Below are 21,910 nucleotides of genomic sequence, written 5' to 3'. Positions count from 1 at the left end.
TCAGGTGGGAAATAGAGTAATTCCTGGTGTGTCTCTTTTTCCTGCTTTGAAGGTTTCACTAAGTTAAATATATTTATAACTGATTAAATCATCTACAGTGGCATTACTCTGTAACTAGTAAAATGTTTTTCATAATTCAACCAAGGTCATGTTTGACCCAATCTGGCAGCTTCTTTATCTGAATGGTGAGCCTTGAGTTTGACTTCTTCTAAGTTCTAACACCATTTGCAAAGAGCCAACAGTTGATCCCCTTCAGCATCAATATTTATTCAGTGGCTGTTGTGCATGTGTCTCAGTGTCAACTACTGAGGATTCAATTAGAGAGAGAGAAGTCCTTGCTATTTAAAGTGTAGTCCCAGGACTTGAAGCATGCACATCACCTGCAAGCTTGTTAGAAATGCAGGATCTCAGGCCCCACCCCAGGCCTTAATCAGAATCTGCATTTTAAAAAAATTCCTAGGTGATTGTTTTTGGGAAGCACTGGTATGAGATAGAGTCATGGCTTTGCAGGGCCTACAGTCTATCTGGGGAGCAAGGACAGAGACTGTACCAGCTGAGTGCCATTCAAGGCACTGCATGCTAGGGACCAAAGTGAGCAGCATCCCCGAGTCCTGGGAAGAGGCAGACTGGATAAATGGAGGCTCTTACTCCAGACAGGAGTAAACAATCCCAGGTGGGTGCAAGTGGTGCTCAGAGGATAAAAACATCTGCTGACAAAGCTTCTTACCTCTGGGAAGCTCCTAACATGGAAGTGTTCCCCAGAGGAAATTATTGGCCTCACCTATGACGAGACTGGCAATGAGGACAGGTTATCAGTGACTATTGAGCAATGTACACTTTACAGAGCTTCGTGAGCCAACTGTGAGTGTAATTTGTGACACATGGTCTTAAGTAGTCTCAGGCATGCCAGTTTCATATCAGAAGAATTTGTTTTATGGAGGTTCTTCTTGGGGAGTTTACACCTGTGAGCGGTGATTCATTGCCTCTGAGGAACAATGGCTCCACTCTGAGTTTGTGGTTTTAGAGACTCAAGTTGATTGCAGCTTGAATTCCCAGCTTTTAGATTTTATGATTGGAGCTTGGAATTTTAAAATGTAGGCTGCTTTGAAATTAGGAATTACCTTTTAGGGAAAAATAGATCTCCTATCAAAGAGTGATTTGTCACCTGTCTCAAATATTTCTGGTGGTTTTTTTTTTTTTCTTTTTGAGGTGGAGTTTCACTCTTGTTGCTCAGGCTAGAGTACAATGGCGCAATCTTGGCTTGCCACAACCTCCTCTTCCCAGGTTCAAGCGATCCTCCCAAGTAGCTGGGATTACAGGCATGCGCCACCATGCCTGGCTAATTTTGTATTTTTAGTAGAGATAGGGTTTCTCCATGTTCGTCAGGTTGGTCTCGAACTCCTGACCACAGGTGATCCACCCACCTTGGTCTCCCTAAGTGCTGGGATTACAGGCAGGAGCCACCGTGCCTGGCCTTCTGGTCTCTATTTGAAAGCAGATTTAGTATTACTAAATATAGAGCACTGACTTGTAGGGAACTCCAAATTAAGAGGTGGAATTGTGTTTAGGGAACATGTTTTGAAGAACCTCAAGTAGTCAGTCATTGTTCATCATTTCTCTTTGGGACAAAGAGTCCAGAAATGAAGAGTCTTCTTCATGCTGGAATTGTAAACCTACAAATGGACTAACTCACCATCTAGAGTGACAGCTGAAATATAAATTTGATAGGATATGCACATTAAGAGCGGGGTTTCTCAACAGTGGTGCTATTGACATTTTGGGCCCGATAATTCTTTGTCGTTGGGGCTGCCCTGTGTATTGTAGGATGTTTAGCAGTGTCCCTGGCCTCTATCCACTAGGTGCCAATATTAACCTCCCCCCACCCACGGCATGACAGTAAAAAATATCTCCATACATTTTTCCAAATGTTTCCTAGGGGCAAAATCACCCTCAGTTGAGAATCACCAGTTTAGAGTTATGCCTCAATAATTTGGGACTTGCTGTTTTACTCTCCCAACATGAATTCTACTGAGAATAAGAGAATACATTAATGCAACTTGGGGGCAGCCAAAATAAATGCCAAAAGGCTTATGCACTTTACAAATAGAAGTGTACTACAGGCCCTCATTCCTTAGTCATTTACTCATACTGTGTACATCTAACAAACAGTTTCCAGATCACAACACAACTGATTAGAAAAGGCAAATAAAATGTAGTGTGAGAGCTTCCTTTGGGTAGGCACTTGTACTGAGGAAATGGATTACTTTCTCATGGAGCTAAAGGAAACAGAAAAACAGACACTTGAGTTTGCAGATAAGGAAGCTGAAGCTGAGAGTTAGAACTAAGTTCACCAAGATCCCCGTACTTGAAAGTGATAGAAAGTGACCAGAATTTGAGATTAGTTCTGCTTGATCCTGAAGATCAGGCTCATAGTGTCTGCCCTATCCTGCTTCTGTAACTTAGGGCCCGGGGTGCAGATGCATTTTTTTGCTTATTTCCCTCGAATCTCACCTCCCTAAAATAACCAGTGTTAACTGCTGGCTATGCTTCCTTCCACACTTTTCTCTCTTCTTATTTGGTAGACAAGTCAGCATACAACTGCCCACAGCATCCATACAGGTCACTAAGTCCTGGTCTCTTTCAGTCTCACAACTTTATGCACATGTGTTTGCACACAGACAAATCTAAATAATTTTGTATAAATAAAATATTTTAAGTAGCATCTATATAAATGAGATCCTTTTTATAACTTGTGTTTTTTTCACCTGCGTGTACCCTCTCCTCCTCTGGTAACCATACTTAACAATCTGAGATATGTGTGTTTATTTCTGTACTTTTCTCCTGCTCACATAGTCATATCTATATTGATCAATCGACCTACCTACCCACCAACCCACCTATAGATAGATATAGATATATACATATACATGTATGGGGTTTTGTTAATCACTCCTTTTTAACAAATGGGATTATATCATATTTATTGCCTATCTTATTTTCCATATTTAGCAAAGCTCATGGAAATGTTTCCAAGTCAATTGTTGTAGCACCAATTCATTATTTTTAATGCTTGCATTATATAGTCTGACTATTCCATAACTTATTTAGCATTCCTATGTTGATAGGCTTTTATCTTGCACCCAGTTTTTAGTATTACAATTACTATCCTTATATATATAGAATTAGGTACTGACATTTTTATTTTCATGGGATAGATTCCCAGGAGTGGGATTGCTGGTTGTATTTTCAACTCTGATAGATATTGCCAGATACTTAAACAATAATCATTTCCATTTCCTTTCTTTGTCCATTTTTCTGAGTTTGTCTTTTTCTCCTCCATATGTAAGTGTGCTTCATGCATTAGAGAATAACCATTTATCTTTATTAAAGATACATTTTTAAAAATCTGTCATTTTTAATTGACTTTATTATCTATCTGTTCTAACTCTGGATTAAGAGACTGTGCATTATAGTCTGGATTTTATTCTAATATATTTATTGTTTGTGTGCTATTTTGTGAGTATGGTATGATATAGCTTTTCATTTTATTTTCTTCCAGATGGAGAACCACTTGTGCCTGCACCACTTATTAAGTATAACCATTTTTCCCCATAGAACTGAAATATCACTTTTGCTGCATATTGAATTCTCTATTTCTTAGTTTTCAACAATCTAGTATTAATTTGGCCTTTGTTGATGAGGCAGTATATGCTGCAACTTATCAGAGTGATAGATTCTCTTTTTCTGTCTTCTTGGGGAAGCACGGCTTGACAGTAATTCACCTTGCAGCCTGGTCTGGGAGCCTTGAGGTCATGCTCATGCTGGTTAAAGCTGGAGCAGACCAGAGAGCCAAGAATCAGGTAGGTATGTGGGTCACACCTGGACAAAAGCTCTTACCTCACCATTGCAGGAGAGAGGAAGTTCTGAGGTCACTGTCTATCTCCCCCACCCCTGGTTCTCTTCAGGATGGAATGAACGCCCTCCACTTTGCCACTCAGAGCAATCATGTGCACATCGTGGAGTATCTTATTCAAGATCTGCACCTCAAGGACCTGAACCAGCCTGATGAGGTGTGTTCACTTTGGTTGTATAGGTCTTGCATACACCCCTATCAAATTTCACTTTCTTCCTGCCTCTGGTACAGCTGTGAAAGCAGCCAGCACAGATAGACCCGGCCCTGTAGCCAGCTCCTCCATCACCATGGCAGACCACAGAATCAAAGAGGAGTGTTGGTATTAGTGGTGGTCCTGGCCCCTGCTTGTAGGGAGAACAGGAAATGTTGAGGAAGCAGCCAGATTCCTTGTTCCCATTCTACTCCCTCATCCTGGCCAGAGTGTGGATAGTATCCTATCCCCTCTAGTAATCAGAATGTGTACCTAAATTTTATTTTATTATACTTGGCCTTTTGGGAATATATTTGACCCAAAGCTATACAGTAATGAGCCTTGAAATACAATGCAGTTTTATTGCATTTGTCAATATTCCTTTTCTTTATATAAGGAGATATAGAACAATACCAGCTACTACTTAACGAGTATCTATTAATGTAGGTACAGAGGAAAGCTATTTACATACATTATTTCAGTAAGAGGTCTTGGGCCTGAAACCTACCGATGCTCAACGAATCATTGCTGAATGAATGAATGATCTCATTAACCCCTACAATAATCCTATAAGGTAGAAAATATTTTGCTCATTTGTAGAGGAGAGGAAGTTGAAACTCAGAGAGACCAAACACCTGATCAAAAGTCTCACAGCTAAAAAGTGAGAGCCAGGACTTGAAGCCAGGTCTGGCTGAATCTAGCCTTCATGCTGTGCTGTCTCCCTCCTCAGACTAACAGTGGGTATTGGTCATGTCAGGGACTGTCCTTCCCCTGGAATATCTCCCTCTAGGCCTTGTTTTTTGTTTGTTTGTTTGTTTTGTTTTCTTCATACAGGAGTAGCTTTTGTGCACTTGGCATTTTGATTTCTCAGCAGTAGAATATACTTCATGAATGGGATTTCCTTTTCTCTGTGCCACCGGAATACTACACCATAAAAGTTTCTTTAGAAGCTGGTCAGTAATAGTCACTTCATTTCACCTGTTTTTAAAAATTTTGACATTTGTTTTCTGACCTTAATCTTAAAAACAACAATATTAACGATAAGAAGTATTTCTTCAAATTAGGTCTATAAACTTCTTTGACTTCCTCTACATATGGTTAAACAACTATACATTTACAGCTTAGAGGAAGACAGACTTTGGCTGTGGTCTGGTCAGTACCACCATGCACTAGCTGTGTGGTTTTAAGCAAGCTCTTCAATTTCTGAAACCCCCAGTTTCTCCATCTATACAATGGAAACAATAAAATCTACTTTATGGTAACAACAAGGGTTGATAGGAGAAGTTTTGTCCCACATATAATTTTTTTTAAATCAGCAAACCTCCATTCTTTGATATATAATGATTGACATTTCCTCAATCTTATGTAAAAGTACCTATGCAAATGAGCTTCATGGTAAGCCATTCCATAACCCCCTTTCGTTTATGCCATTCCTATGTAGCAATATTGTAATAGCCACTGCTGAGATGCTTAAATGAGCTAATGACTATAAAGCACTTAGCAACAAGTCAGGCACATTGTAAGTGCTCACTGTTGTAACAATTGTTATAGGATAAAATATCCTATCTGATTTTCTCAAAGTGACAATCATAGTCAAATGCTATTTAGTATCAGAGTAAGGAAGTTGGATCTTCCTAATTTTATCCATGCCAAATAGAGGTGTGGCCAATGAATGAATTCCATTCAGTTCAGTTCAGCAGATATTTGTTGACGGCCTGTTATGCATAAGACACACAGTTATTTTCCCCTTCAATGTGCCCTGATTGCTTCCATGAGAGATGGTAGTGTGTGGGAAGGATCAGGCAGGCTGATGGGGTTCAGAAACCAAAGCAGGTTTGCGGGGAGCCTTCCCCACTTCTTGAGTTTCTGCTGGCCAGCAGCCTTCCTGTCCAAAACTCTTTTCAACTGATTCTGGGCATGTCCTCTTCTCTCACCTTCTTCCTCCTCTATCTGTTGGGAAAAAGGGTTGGCAGCAAACTGCAGAGAGTAATGTCCAGCTGCAAGATCTTAAATTGAGTTCAGAGACATACAAGGAACGAGCAAATAATGAGTCCACTGGGTCATCTAGGGAAAGAAGACTCTTTGAGTCTGAGCCCAACTTTAGTCTCTTAAGAAAACTAAATTGATGAATAGAAAACACACAAAAAAATCTACTTTTTTTCTAAGATCTGTGAGTGGGTCACACCTGTTGACAAAAGTCAGTTGGAATGGTAGTTGCCAGGAGCTAGGAGGAAGGGAAAGTGGGAATTATTGTTTAATGAGGACAGAATTCCAGTTTTGCAAGATGAAAAGGGTTATGGAGATGGATGGTAGTGATGGCTAGACAACCATGAGTATACTTAATACCACCGAGCTATACACTTAATAATGGTTAAGATGATAAATTTAGTTATGTGTACTTTACCATGATAAAAAAAATTGTGGGGGGAAATGCCAGTTGCAACTGGGATCAGAAGCTCAGGGTCTATTGATTTACTGCTGGGTTTCCCATTTGCATCTGCTTAAAGGTATTGTGGAGTTTGCGAAATACATTTGATATTTAAGGCATCTTCACCTTCACAGTGTTACTCTCTTGCCTAGTTTCTTATCAACAGAAAGTGATTGAGAGCTTGTGTACCTGCCAGGTTTGGTAAAATCCATCTCTTTGGCCTGGAGGGAACTCCAAAAGCTAACAAGGAAAGCTTTCCTGGAAGGAGGCCCTTAAAACAAAATGGATTTAACTAGGCCAGGGGGAATTTGGGCGGGGAGAGATGGAGGTTGCTGGGAAACCTTCCGAGATTTCCGCCAGCTCCACAGCCATAAAAATCATTGAGGCCTTTCCAGGGGAGAGAGATTAGAGCAGCCAGGAGTTATGAATAAAGTATAGATATTTTGAATCTACCTGTAAATGTCCATCTGGTGATCAAAAATAAATACTCAGACTAACATGTTTGGGGAGGGAGAGAAATAGAAAGGCCTCACACGCCATTCATATATTTGTTGAATATTTACAAGAATTTGGTGGTACAATGTTGGGTTGGTTTCACCTACGAATATGGTAGACTTCCATTGGTTTAAAGTCTCTGGAAGTCAAAATGCAAAGAAGCTTCTTTTTCTGGGAGGGAAGGGGATAGTGAGTAGAAGGGGACTTGAGAAGACACCTGTTTTCTTATATAGACCCAAGGCAACATTTAACAACTTTAGATTTCATCAAATCTATTGTTTCCTGTCTGTGAGGGGAGAACAAACCCAGTGTCTCCCACCCCACCAGTGCCACTTTTTCATATTTAAAACACTGCTTTTTTTTTTTAACCTCATGACACATATTTTTTTACATCTGAAATTTCTAGTTATTCAGGGTTTCCCCTGCCTCAAGTGCCTGATCCTGGGGTGATGGGAAATGTTGTAGGCAGGAACATGCACTGGAGGCCCACCAGCGCCTCTCCTCAGGGGCTCCTAAGAGCGACACATCTCAGGGATCCCTGTGGTAAAGGAAGGTCAGGTTGGACTTTGGATACCCACTTAATGGCTATTTATGAAATTTTTGCTGAATTTGATAACATCAAATTTGATGACTTCATCTTCTCAATAAACTTAAAAATAATTTATAATAAACAATCCCAATCCCTCAGACTTAACATGCAAAAAAAAAAATTAAATGCATTGAGTTAAAACATATCAGGTTAGCCAGGCACAGTGGCTCACACCTGTAATCCCAGCACTTTGGGAGACAGAGGTGGGAGGATCTCTTGAGCTCAGGAGTTTGAGAACCAGCCTGGGAAGCATGGTGAAAACCTGCCTCTACAAAAAATACAAAAAATTAGCTGGTGTGTGGTGGTGCGCACCTGTGGTCCCAGCTACTCGGGAGGCTGAGGTGGGAGGATCACTGGATCCCAGGTGGTGGAAGCTGCAGTGAGCTGACATCATGCCACTGCATTTCAGCCTGGGTGACAGAGTAAGACCCTGTTATAATTAGGTTAAATAGACATCGAGTTAATAGAGGAAAAAAAGAACAGGAATCCTGGACCCTCCTTATTTTAGTACTTAAACAGGCAGGATCCTGAGCCAGGGAGTCTTTGCGATTTGCCCAAGGCCTGAAGCCCAGGGTTCTGACACCAAGCTCCACCATCCTCCTGGCTGGAAAAGCTTCCTGCCTTCCAAGTAAGGGAGGTCCTATGAGACTGCCCTGGATAGAGGCCTATTTGAATGTGATGAAAAAGGATTGGGTAGTTAAAAAAAATAAAGGACATGATAAGAAACTATATTGTTTAAAAACCACATATATCTTTGAAATTCCTGTTATTTTGTCTAATAATATGTACTCAATGAGAGAAAAGATTTATATCTCATTATGCTATAATCTCATCTTTCTTTATGCTACCTTTTCATATATTTATTACAGATTATTTTAAATGTCTTTACTTTGTGTAATTTTGCTTTTACATCTTTTTCCTGGGCGATAACTGTTTTAAAGGGCTTCCAAAGTTCAAACTAATAGTGTTTCCATGGAAAGGAAAGATGTTTCATCTGTGGTAACTGTAGTCTTTTCTCAGAACCTCCCATCTCTTAGTGGGTGAAGCTTTCTTTCACTCTGATATCTATGCAGTAATGCAAAGCTTTGTAGCAACCACGGGTAAAAGAAAAGCGCCATTTTAAAGTTGAACAGATTAGTATTGTTACCAAACTGATAAATATGTATTAGTTAGAATTCTTTCTGTTGTAAAGACAAAAATCCATCTTGATCGAGATTAAGCAAAGAAGGTAATTTATTAACTTCGAACTACAGTTTGAGGGTGTATCTTGCCAGGTTCAGGCATGGCTGGACCCAGCTCTTTTTCTTTCTTCATTTCTTAGCTGTCTGCCGGTCGGCATTATTCATAGGTATACTTTTCATATAGTAGGAAAGATAGCTGTTAGCAGCCTCAGGTTTAATATCCTTATGGATTTCAATCCATAAGAAATAAAAATAATAATCTGTCATTAAATGTTTATATATAAATCTCAGGAACAACTCTGGCCCTACCTGAATCATATGCCCAATCTCGAACCAATCACTGTGACGACAGGGTTATGTAATCACTTCATGTGGCAGAAGGCAGGCAGGTAAGGCCTGGAAATGGACAGCACAAAATGGGCTAAATGACGGGGTGTGTGTGTGTATGTGTGGTTGTTCTGCAAAGTAAAATGAAAGTGCTGTTACTAGAAGAAAGATAAATATAAAGGCAAAGCAACAAATGCCACACTAGGGCACAAAACCTTCATGTATTATTTGTGGTATCTGTGCATAAAGAGCTAACAAAAACCCTTACCTTCTGCATGATAATTTAAATTTTGATTAACTTTTTGCCTCTGTGTCCTTGCAAACTAAATAAAGATAGATTATTAACTATGTTACTAAGCAGCATAGATTGTGATAAAATTACCTATAATTGGTAAATTCCATCTAGACTGGGAAGAACTACAGATGAATTATAAGTTCCAGAAGGGGAAACCATCTTTTGGGCTTCTCTGAGTGCAGTCACTCTTGGAACTAGGCATCTCTCTCATGGGGACTCTGAAAGCGGTGCCTAAGGAGTTATTCAGGAGATATTTATTCTTGTGGGGCATGAGCCTTCTAAGCCAGGATGGCTCCGACCCATCCAATGTGGATCTTGTCACCTTGCAACTAAGCGCTCATCTGGGGGTCCAAAGACAATACCTCCTGGACAGCTATGTGGACCGTGTCATGAAGAGAAACAGCTGATACTGACAAGCTGTAATTTGTGCCCACATCTTCTGAGAAGACTGGTGCCAGATGTTGCCTGTGATAATTTTATGAGTCTGAAATGTTTAGCTGAACCTAAAAGACTCACTGGTGGGCTAGGCGCGGTGGCTCACACCTGTAATCCCAGTACTTTGGGAGGCTGAGGCAGGTGGATAACTTGAGGTCTGGAGTTTGAGACTAGCTTGGCCAACATAGTGAAATCCCGTCTCTACTAAAAATACAAAAAATTAGCTGGGCATTGTGGCTTGCACCTGTAATCCCAGTTACTTAGGAGGCTGACGCAGGAGACTTCCTTGAACCCAGAAGGCAGAGGTTGCAATGAGCCAAGATTGTATCACCGCACTGCAGCCTGGGCAACAGAGCAAAACTCTGTCTCAAAAAAAAAAAAAGAAAAAGAAAAAGAAAAAGAAAAAAAGACTCACTGGTGGACATTGAAGTTGCTCATAATTCTCTGACATAAGCAGTTGATTTAAGGAAGCCATCTAGTCAAAGGTGACAGAAACTCAACTCAAACCATACTAAGGAAAGGAATTTATTGGCTCATTCAATTAAAAATCTAGCCATGGATTCAGGTATGTCTGAATGCAGGAGATCAAATGATGTCAGCAGGGCTCTTTATCTCTTCCTAGTTTTCAACTCTACTTTTCACTGTGCTGACTTCATTCTTAGGCAGGGTCTTCTTATCAGGTGGCAAAGAGGACTACTAACAGCTAGCTGATGGCTCTAGAATAAAAATAGGATATGCCAAAAAAATATCTCATGGTTGGCTCTCATAGGCCTAGCATGTGACCATCCCTGAACCAAGCACTGTGGCCAAGGGATAGGTGGTAGAAGAGGCAGGAGCCTATAATTAACAGCTCCACAAAATGAGCCAGGGGTCATTCTCCAGTGTAAAAGATAGCAGGCAGGAATCAGGTAACAAGTGCTCTTTTCTCCTGTTCCAGTGCATTACCAACCTTTAAAGGCCTTCTCCCACCATTTCTCACCACCCGCCTTTCCAGCCACAAACACACTTATGCTGAGTTATGTACCCCCATATATAACCAGCACTCGGTTACTACGTTACATTATAATTAATTGCTTATGTGTCCATCTCTCCTTTTGGACTCTGAGCTTGAGGACGGGCAATATATTTCTCACCTTGGTCACTCTATTGCTTAGCACATTATCTGGCATATTCATAGGCGCTCAACAATTGTTGAACAAACAAATGAATTATTTATGAGGATATGTGACCAGATGTTTTCATCTGGTTTATAATCACTGTCTCTTGTTCCCTCTTTTGTGATTTGTTTACATGAAACTTTACCTGTAGTCACTATTTGCAGATATTTATATATCAAACACAATGATTTTTGGTCTGTCATTTCCAAAGAGTTGCTCATGACTCAAGATTAAATTTTACCCTTCAATTAGTGCCTACCTTGAAAGCAGAAAACTGTGGTTCCAAGCAGTCTCTGTTTCTTTCCTTTGCCATTTCTTAGTGATTTCCTGATAATGAAATCACTAAACCCTTTGAAGGGCTGGGGATGCAGATCTCATTGGTGACATATGTGGCCCAAGAATGATGAATTAGGTGAACTTTTTGGTGCAAATTTGTTTCTCCAGCTTCCATACATGCATAAATACAGACCTCTGTAGGACTGATCTTTATAGATTTGTTTTTGTCTTTGCTTTTTGCCATTTATTATTTCAGCATTTTTTCTTCCTTTTTTTCTCCAGTTATTGGGGGCACCTATGTTGTTATCTCAGGTTAACCTGTTATCTCAGGTTGTTATCTCAGTGGCCATGATCTTTTCATTACCCTATTTTATCAAGTGTTAGATGAGGCTTGTATCTATTTTTTAACATTAAGACACCTTGCTAAGCTTTCAGTTAGTGACACACTAAGCCAATCTGTGAGTGTTTTCTTCTCTTTAATTGAAGAAAATAATTCTGCTACCGTATTGCCACCACAACTTCCTTTTCCTTATTTTAATTATCTCAAGTTACAACATTACATTTTCTGTGGATCTGTTATAGTTTGGCTATGCTTTGTCCTCACCAGAATTCATGTTGAAATTGGATCCCCAATCTGGTGGTGTTAGGAGGTGGGACCTATTGGGAGATGTTTGTGTCATGAGGGTGGATCTTTCATGAATGGCTTGGTGACATTCTTCAGGTACTGAGTTCTCACTCTGGTGGGACTAGATTCATTCTCATAGGAATAAATTAGTTCCCACAAAGGTGGGAGCTAGGATGCTCTTGGGTTTTGTCCCTTCACACATGCTTGCATCCCTTTGACTTTCTCTGTCATGACACAGTGTGAAAGCCCTCACCAGAAGCCAAGACCATGCCCTTGAACTTCCCAGCCTGCAGAACTGTGAGCTAAATAAACCTCTTTTCTTTATAAATTACCCAGCCTGAGGTATTCTGTTATAGCAACACAAAGCAGACTAAGACAGGTCTTTCACTTTTCTTGATGGCATTTTGGCTATGGAAAATATAGTCTCCATTGGCAACATGAAAAGTAGGAGGAATTCCGTAATCAGAAAATTCTATATTTGAGCTTATCTTCTAAAAAAATCAAACCTAAACATTTCTCTTCATCTGTATTCTCTGGGTAATGCCTCATTTCTTGATTCCATTTTGTATTGACCTATTCTCAAGAGTTTTCCTATTGATTCTTAGTAGATGTTGTAGATAAATCTATGAGGAAGAAAGGAAGGCCTAAGGAGAAGCAGCTAATCAAATGTCATGTCTGAATGAGCCACATAAATAATAAGCCCCAGAGTAAGGGAAGGCTTAGTATGATGTGCAGGTGCCTGAGACAGGGTCTGACACATAGTAGCTTCTCAGTAAATGGTGAAATAACTATGGAATAAATAAAGTTCATAATATTGCTATATTTAAAAGGGAATCTTGTCATCTGACTGTGATGTTGCACCTCTCCTGATGCTTGAGAGGACCTTTTCTGAACAGTATTTGTGTGCCACCATGAAACAGATTTCACGCTGATGTGGAGTCTCCCACAGTTTTGAGTGAAAACCCAGAACCTGATCTGGTTTGGAGTCAGAGATAGCATCATCTTCCTCCCTGAAGAAGGGCCATCTTGGACTCCCCATCATCCTTGAAATGTCGCTAGCTTTGTCCATTGTCTTGCTTGTTCACTAAGACTGTAATAAATGCTTGAGGTTTGTGATTGATTTTTAGAAAGGAAGAAAACCATTTCTTTTGGCAGCTGAGAGGGGCCATGTTGAAATGATAGAAAAACTTACCTTCCTAAACCTGCATACTTCAGAAAAAGACAAGGTGAGTTGGACTTTTATTTCTTTGCTGAGAACAAGAGAAAGGGGTGTAACAATTGATGTAGAGGGGTAACAATTGGCATGTAGATTTGGTGAGGGCATTTTAGTCAGCAGGAGAGTTAAATTGCTACTGTACTCAGAGAGAATCATGAACTATCCAGGCAAAATCCTTCCACTGTTGCTCTGGGTTGTCCAGATTGGCAGTTTTTGCTTCATAAATGTTTGTGAAGTCGATAGACCACATGGATTTTTCCATGATCAACTCCATGCCTCTTCTCTCCTCCCATGAGGTCTCCTGGAGGCTCAGCCTTATATGAAAGGGGAGGGGAAAACCCTGGGGTAGACATCCATATCTATATGTACACCCTTGATGACTTTCTTAGGAGAAATTCCTAGATATGGAATTGTGGGTCAAAGGCTTCTGCACATTTTAAAATCTTTGGGTATACAATATTGCTAAAATGATCTCCCAGAAATCTTTCACCATTTTACCCTCACAGAGGTCAAATGGAATTTCTTTTGTTGCTCCATGTTTTGCTAGCAATTGGTAGCAAAGTTAGAACAAGGAGCATGGATGATTTTTTTCCTACTGGTTCAAAAAACTATACCTTTTTATTTAAAACTTAAAAATGTATAAATTTCACTTAAAACTGCAGATACAGTGGTCCACACTCTGGACTGCAGCTTTAACCAAAATGAAAACTTCCAGAAACTCCATTACAGCCCTTACTATTGAAGGAGCGTGCTCTCCCGGCACAGGAGTTTCTACATCGAGTGTGTCTCTGTTGCAGGGGGGAAACACTGCCTTGCACCTCGCTGCGAAGCATGGTCACAGTCCTGCAGTGCAGGTGCTGCTAGCCCAGTGGCAAGACATAAATGAGATGAATGAGGTATGTGGAAGTGCTCGTTATCGCCACAGGACTTAAATGTGGAAGGGTTGGAGGAATGGCTTTCAAGAAAAGAGTGGGAGGAAAACAAAGGTGTTAGTGCCATGGAGTGTAAAATGTGATGCTGGAAGATTCTTACTTTATTCTTCAAAGTATCCCACAGCACTTCATTTGTTAATCCATTCATTTATTCACGCATTCATTCAAATAACGTTGTTTAATGTGTACTGTATGCCAGATGAAGTATGTATTCTTATTCTAGAAGCCTACAGGGCAAGAAAGGCATGCAAAACAAATAATGTATTGGGCTACATGCAATAATAGAAGTCTACAGAGAATGCCGTAAGAACACAGAGAAAGATGTTTTTCAGAAATTACAGTTTTCACAGAAGAGGTGATAAATTATCTGGGTCTTGACATTGTAATGAACGTTGGCAGGAGGGATTTTGAGGATGGCATGAGTATAAAGTATTTCAGAGGGAAAAGTCCAAGTAAAAGAACCAAGGCAAGAGTATGGTGTGTTCCAGGCTGACAAGCTCAGGGTGGCAGAAATTGAGGATAGGAGTGCTGGGAAAGCTGGAAGCTTAGTGGGCCAAGGCAGACAGACGATGAAAGGCCATGCTTTACAAGAGGGAGGGTTTGGCTTTGCTGTGGTTGCCAGCAGAGACCTTGAAGGGTTTTAAGCAGTGAAAAGGGATGGGATTCATCTTAGGTGTGGGCAGGTAACTGTCACAGCTGTTTGAAAGGTAGACTGGTGCCAGGAGAGCCCAGAAGTGGGGAGGACCAGTCAGGTGACTGCCAAAATGGGGGAAACAAGACCTATGGAAGGCCTCTCACTGAGACACTCATGAGCAACAAACAGGATGAAGTGGTAGGAGGAGGTAGAGTCCACAGGACTTGTGACCAGGACTTGGGGAGAGGGAGGACTTTCTGCCCCCAGCTGTCTGGCTTGGGCTGTTGTTGGGGAGTACAGTGGGGGAGCAGGTGAGTGAGGTAGGTAATGAGGGCTTGAATGGGTTTGTTTGAGGCACTTGGGAGGTGGGTACATTCAGGTGGAGTGTTAGCGAGCTGGAAACTGGTTCTGGGGCCGGGTGCGCTGGCTCACACCTATAATGCCAGCAGTTTGGGCGGCTGAGGTAGGCGGATCATCTGAGGTCAGGAGTTTGAGACCAGCCTGGCCAACATGTTAAACTCCGTCTCTACTAAAAATACAAAATTAGCCAGGTGTACTGACGGGTGCCTGTGATCCCTGCTACTCGGGAGGCTGAGGCAGGAGAGTCGCTTGAACTCGGGAGGCAGAGGTTTCAGTGAGCCCAGATCGTACCACTGCACCTGAGCCTGGGCGACAGAGACTCTGTCTCAAAAAAAAAAAAAAAAAGAAAGAAAGAAAAAAGAAACTGGTTCTGGATTTGGTGGAGGGGATGTGGCTGTGGCTATGCAGACAGGTTTGTGAGTCATTTGCCCTGGATGGTCACTTCTTAACCTATGGTCCAGTAACTTTTTGTCTGGCTGTTTGGAAACTCAGGTCAGTGGGGTCCTCTTGGATTTCACAGTTTAATGTTCTGATCATTTCTAAACTTGATGCCTCTCCTGAGAGCTACGGAAAGAACTAGTATCATAATCATTTACCTTAAGATACCATTGATTGTAAGGCACACCATTATTTTATGTAACACTCAGAAAAAATAATGCTGCCATTTAACTATGACAAAAAACTTTATTATCACTTAAAATATTTATTTTATGCTGCCTATTTGAAGATGTGTTTAGACTTTTAGTTTTTTACATGCATATACAAAGGAAAAAATAAGCAAGATAACTCAGTTGTTTCTAAATTTCATGCTGAATTAGATTCTTCTAAATCACTTTCTTATTCAGTCTTGACGATTTCTTTCTTTCTTTTTCTTACTTTCTTTTTTTTCTTATAGCGTCAGGGTCTTCCTTTGTCACCCAGGCTGGAGTACAGTGGCACGGGAGATGCAGCATTTCTTAAAGAATGCCCCACTGTTGTTTCTAAGATTTTCTTCTAAGCCACTGATACCCATTCCAATGCAATGCATGTGCTCAAACAATGACAATTATATCCACCTGGTTGACTGAGCTAGCACTCATGACCCAATCACCTCATAAAGGCCACCTCTTAATCTTATTGCATTGGGGATTTAAGTTTCAACATGAATTTTTGGAGGGAAACAAATATTCAAACCAGAACAGAGATCAAGTCCTGTAGTCACAGGATTTATAGTCTTAGTTATTTATAGTCTTAGCTATGCTTTCCCTGTTCTATTAAAACATATTTACACCACTGGAATATGTGCATGCATGTGGATTTCATCTTCCTTTTAGCAACTTTGGAGTCAGGGCACATTGGGGAAAACTCATAAAGCCCAGGAAACTTTAATTTCAGATTATGATAGGTTTCATTTGCACAAAATTAAGGGCACAGTGATAATAATGTTATCTTTTTGGATATGATTCATAATGTTTGTCCAGTTGTGGGCTGCCTCTGTTTCCTGATACAAGCTGTTGCCAGATCAGTTAGAGTGACCCACGTGAATGCTCTAGAGCCGTGGCCTCCAGACATTCTTGGTAGCAAACCCATATCAGTAAAGAAAGTTTGATCATGTGGCTATCACATATACATTTATAATTCAATTAATTCATTATAAAGCATATGCTAGAAATATAAATTTTTAAAATTCAAGATAAAAAATAAATAGCAGTTTTGTATTTTCTCTAAACTCAAAGAATTATTATTATTTATTATTATTAGAAATAGGGTCTCATTATGTTGCTCAGGCTGGTCTCAAACTCCTGGCTTCAAGTGATCTTCCCATCTCAGCCTCCCATGCAACTGAGATTACAGGTGTGAGCTACCATGCGCAGCTCAAAGGATGATCTTATACACATCTGATGGATTTTACTACCAGTTTCCTTTGTGTTCCTCTGCATATATGTACAATATATTTTTCATAGCTGCCCCAAATTCACTTAACTATTCTGTAGCTCTTGGATATGTAGTTTCAATTTTTGTTTATCATAGGTAGTGCTGTCACAGACCTCTTTGTATATAAACCTTAGTCTGAATTCCTCACAATTGCCTTTGGGTATATCCTTAGAAGTAGATTGTAGGGTCCAAGATATGAAACCTTATCAGGCTCTGGGTATATTAAAGACATGAATTGCTTCCTTTACACTTTATTTTAATAAATATTTTTCCCACCGGGACTTGTCTTTTTGCATCTATTTTCCTGGAAAAATGAGAAGAAAGATTATGGGGAGAAATGCCTTTTCTGTTTGTTTGTTGGTTGGTTTTTTGAGACGAAACTTCGCTCTTGTTTCCCAGGCTGGAGTACAATGGTGTGATCTCGGCTCACTGCAAACTCTGCCTCCCAGGTTCAAGTGACTCTCCTGCCTCAGCCTCCTGAGTAGCTGGGATTACAGGCGCATGCCACCATGCCAGGCTAATTTTTGTATATTTGGTAGAGACAGGGTTTCACCATGTTGACTAGGCTGGTCTTGAACTTCTGACCTGAGGTGATCCACCCACCCACCTCGGTCTCCCAAAGTGCTGGGATTACAGGCATGAGCCACTGCACCCGGCGGAGAAATGCCTTTATAAGCAGATGGCTGTCCCAGGCACCCAGGTAAAGCAGCCTGGAATATAATTTTCCCACCTTGTTGGAATGGGAACACTGGTTTCTACACTCTTGTGTTCCTGTTAACATGATTGTTTATACCTAATTAGCTATGAGTAAAGCCTTCTGAATTTATCTAAGGCAGTTGTTAAGCAGAATAATGTCCAAGGAGGGAAATCATTAGGGAATGGGGAAGGAATTCTGCATTTCTTCCAAATATTTTTAGGAAATTCTACATGAGGAAAGGGAAATAGCCAAGTAGCTATTGTGTGGGACCAGCTCCTTCTTTTTCCTCTATGTTTTGGCCTAAATTAAACTCTTACTTTGTCCTCCTAGTATTTGTCTTGAGTTTCAGGAAACTGAAGTACTGAGATTTTTTAAATTAATGTTATTTTTTAAAATGTCATGTAACATTTAATCAGTTGTAAAGATTAAAGTTATACTTGGTACAAACATACTTCTAATTTTGTATGTTTCATACTGTACTATAATTCCTTATTTCTGAGATTATCTTTCTTTTTTTTTTGTTTTGAGATGAGGTCTCACTCTGTTGTCTAGGCTGGAGTGTGGTGATGCAATCCTATCTCACTGTAGCCACAACATCCTGGGCTCAGGTGATCCTCTCACCTCAGCCTCCTGAGTAGCTGGGACTATAGGCATCCACCACCATACTCGGTTAATTTTTTAAACTTTTTGTAGAGATGGGGCTTTGCCACGTTGCCCAGGCTGGTCTTGAACTCCTGAGCTCAAGTATTCTGCCTGCCTCAGCCTCCCAAAGTGCTGAGATTACAGGCCGAGCCACTGAACCCAGCCACTTTGACACTTTTCAGCTGAGGTTTAGTTTTCTTATCTGTAACATGTGGATAATATTAACCCTGCCCTTATAGCATTGTGTGATTTGACTGTGCCAAAGCATATAGTCTTGGCAGTACAAGTTGACACATAGTTGTTCAATAAATGCCATCCATTATTAAGAGTAATGCACAAAAGGCATAGAGAAAGCATGTTGTTTGTCAAGTAATTTCATTCCATGACAAGGGGCAATTAAATTTAACTTATTTTTCCTTTTGTTAGAATGGAGAAACACCATTCTTTCTGAGTGTTGAAGGAGGTCATGAAGAGTGCAGCAAAGTGCTGCTGACAGCAGGAAGTGACATCAACATTCCAAATAAAGTATGTGTTCCAGACCATGTTCACTCATGCAGTGGGAAGGAGACTTAAAATGTTCTTTGGAAACTCTGGTCCTACATTGATCCACTCACTGGTACTTTAGAATTAATATTTATAATGTGCTTTGTTTTTGGTAAGAATTAATGATTTACCTCTAATATTCCCCAGCTACTGTGTCCTCAAAAGCAATGCCATTCTTTCTATTCTTTTGGGGAAGGAATAATTGAAAATGGGGCAAAATGAGCAAGTACTTGTCACTTCTTAGAAACAGACACTCTATTCTACTTTGTTGTCTCATAGCAGCTAGTGCACGCTTGGCTTATACAGAGAAGACGCTGAAAAAAAAGTTTATTGTGTGAAAGCTCAAGTGGTCAGCCTGGTGCAGGAAGAAGGAAGGATGGTGCCTTCCTCTAAATGCAGAATACTTTTGTATGTAGTCATTGTGCTAAGAACTTTTGAAACTTTTGAGACTGTGTTATTTTTATTTTTTTAGATCACAAAAATAGAATTTGGAAAAGTTAAGGAAATCATTCAGAATCATACAAATAGTCAATAGCAGTGCAAGGATTCAAACTAATGTCTGACACCAGTGCCTCAGCTTTTAACCCCTGCAGTGGCTTTGTCTTCAGATGGTTTAGTTTCTTTTTCTGTTTTGCTAATTAATTGTAATGAAAACTCATGACAAAAAAATTTGAATAACACCAAAGGGTATATGATAAAAAAATGTCTTACTCCAACCCCACATCACAATTTTACTCCCCAGAACTAACATCCTTAATAGTTTATTTAGTCTTCCAGGAATTTTCCATGAATCCACATGGAAAATGTAATTAAATCCATACGCATATATATACCAACACTGTATAAACAGTAGCACAGTATATAATATATGCTGCTCTGCACCTTGGTTTCTTTTGATTGCCAATATATTTTAGAGATCTTTATATCCACACAATATATAAACAATTTCTTTTCAACAAGTACAAATTTAAACACGCAAGAATAAATTCCCAATCAAGAATAAAGTCCCAAACTGGCATATTTGATACCCTGTATTCTGCTGGTGGGAGTCTATATTTGTATAATCTTTCGAAAAGCAATTTGTCACTTTCCTTTTAACCACACATGGCAAATTATGTTAAGGAAATAATTTAAAAGGCAGAAAGCTAGCTGCATGCATTCAGATAGATGATAAAGTTAGCTCCAATAGCCAAGAACTAGATACAACATATACGTGGAATGAAAGGTAGGAGAAGGCTGAAAGAAGGTTTGGTGCATCTACTTGGAAAATTATGTAGCTGTTAAAAATTATAGTGATAAATACTAAAAATATGTTGCAGTATTGAACATGTTAATCATAGAACACTAATTGAAAAAATATAGTAGAGTAAATATTAATATAATACTGGATTTATATATACATGCACAGGGATTGTGAGAGAGGAAAATCAAAGTAGTGTGAGTTGATTCCCACTGAAGTTGCAAGGTTATTGATGCAATAAATAAACACAAAGTTAAGAATTCATGGGAGCCATGAAATATTCAGAATGTGGAGAGCTGTGCCTCTACAGTCATTACACAGGTGCCTCCTTGTCCCCAGTCTGTATCCCCCTTCAAGTTCCTGGGAAGGCTTCCCAGGTTAGCAAGACTCTGTCAGGCTTACTCCATTATTTTGTGCACTGCCTTACCCTTGTCCTTAATTATTTTGCCCTTAAGTATTTTGCTTTGTAGTGATTTTCATATGCACACATTCTCCCCATCTGACTGAGACTGCAGGCTCCATATTGCCCCTGTCCTTACAGCCAGTGGCCTCAGCTGCTCTAGGCAGCCTGGAAATGATCGTGAATCCATTTTTTAGCTTTTACTTTTAGAATTTTTCCCGAGTTCATCAGCACACTTCTCAATCAACAACCTCAGCCCCCACTAGCTATCCACACCTATCTGTCCAACCCAGTGAAAACCTTGGGGAGAAAAGCAGTGTGAAGCAAGAAGCCAACAGCAAGAACACACACAAGCCCGGGATGGGTTGGACTTTGGTTTGCTTTCACATTTGTAGGTGATTGCTGTGTTTGATCTTGGACACACTTCACCTGCTGACACTGATGAGTCTTGGTTTCCAGGAGATTGCTTTTGTGCTCCCTCCCACCTCCCCATCATCAAGGGGAGCGGGTAAGGGGTTGAGTCATTTCTAAGGAGGATGTTGGAGTGAGATTATGAATGTAGTTGACACCTGGCTTCCTCCATTTGTGTTGGGTGGAGGGGCTGCCCAGAGTTAGGGCAACAGGCTCTCTTTAGGGCCCTATTAACTGCCCTGGGTCCAATAAAGGCTTTTGTAGGTCCTAAGAACTCATATTCCTGGAGGTCCTACCTCACATTTTATCATACATATTTAAGTGCTCCCACATTCCTCTTTACTTTTTTTTTTTTTTTTTTTTTTGGCTGGTAATTGCTCTAAAAGGCTTTTTTGTTTTTGCTTTTTGCAATTATTTGGCTATGACAGACTCACCTAATTTATGATTGACTCTGATTTCTTAGAACTCTGTGTGCATAATTGGGAATTTGAGGGAGGTGAAAAAATGAAACCTACAAATTGTTTATAAATATAATGAATATTTTATGAATATTACATTTAACAATCAATGAAGTATGAATGTCAATTAAATATTTATTCACTTCAATTTTGTGGTTTTCTTTTGGTATCGTGGAACCAATAATTTTTTTATGTTTTACATTTTAACGGTTTCTTTGGCTCATAAAAAGTCTGTAGGCCCTACGCACGGAGCCCATGATGCCTAGAGGTAAATGCTGTGGACTCCTACTACAGGGTTCCTGCTTTGAGTTTCTTGTAAATTTGTTTCTGCTTTAGGTGGCTTCTGATCTTCCCAGGGAGGGCACTTCTGACCATTCTGATCTCAGTTTAAATGTCACCTTATCCAAGAAGGCTTTGTTGATCAGCCATGAGAAAGTAGCCAACAAGTCATGCTATTTTATGTCTTGCTGTAGAACTTACAACTAGCTGATGTTATTCTTCTAACAACATCTAGAATCTAATAAGCAGATTTAATTTAAGTCCACTGATCTG

At 40.0% G+C, this 21,910-nt stretch overlaps 1 protein-coding gene across 7 annotated transcripts in view; it reads left to right on the top strand.

Moving 5' to 3' along the window:
* The window catches only part of ANKDD1B (ankyrin repeat and death domain containing 1B), a 55,389-nt gene that overhangs the window by 11,054 nt on the left and 22,425 nt on the right, over positions 1 to 21,910 (top strand). For 5 of the 7 annotated variants that reach the window (XM_055367802.2, XM_055367803.2, XM_063700686.1 and 2 more), the window contains 5 exons: positions 3,762 to 3,860; positions 3,966 to 4,070; positions 13,039 to 13,137; positions 13,925 to 14,023; positions 18,733 to 18,831. In XM_055367802.2, coding sequence (XP_055223777.1) covers positions 3,762 to 3,860; positions 3,966 to 4,070; positions 13,039 to 13,137; positions 13,925 to 14,023; positions 18,733 to 18,831 — 501 coding nt within the window. The remainder of the gene's footprint in view (positions 1 to 3,761; positions 3,861 to 3,965; positions 4,071 to 13,038; positions 13,138 to 13,924; positions 14,024 to 18,732; positions 18,832 to 21,910) is intronic. The other 2 variants (XM_055367807.2, XM_063700687.1) reach the window with 2 other exon arrangements.

The sequence above is a fragment of the Gorilla gorilla genome, chromosome 19 (genome assembly GCF_029281585.2).
Source record: "Gorilla gorilla gorilla isolate KB3781 chromosome 19, NHGRI_mGorGor1-v2.1_pri, whole genome shotgun sequence".
Classification (NCBI taxonomy): Eukaryota; Metazoa; Chordata; class Mammalia; order Primates; family Hominidae; genus Gorilla; species Gorilla gorilla.
Note: the sequence above shows the minus strand (reverse complement) of the source record. Positions and strands in the feature narration are given on the sequence as shown.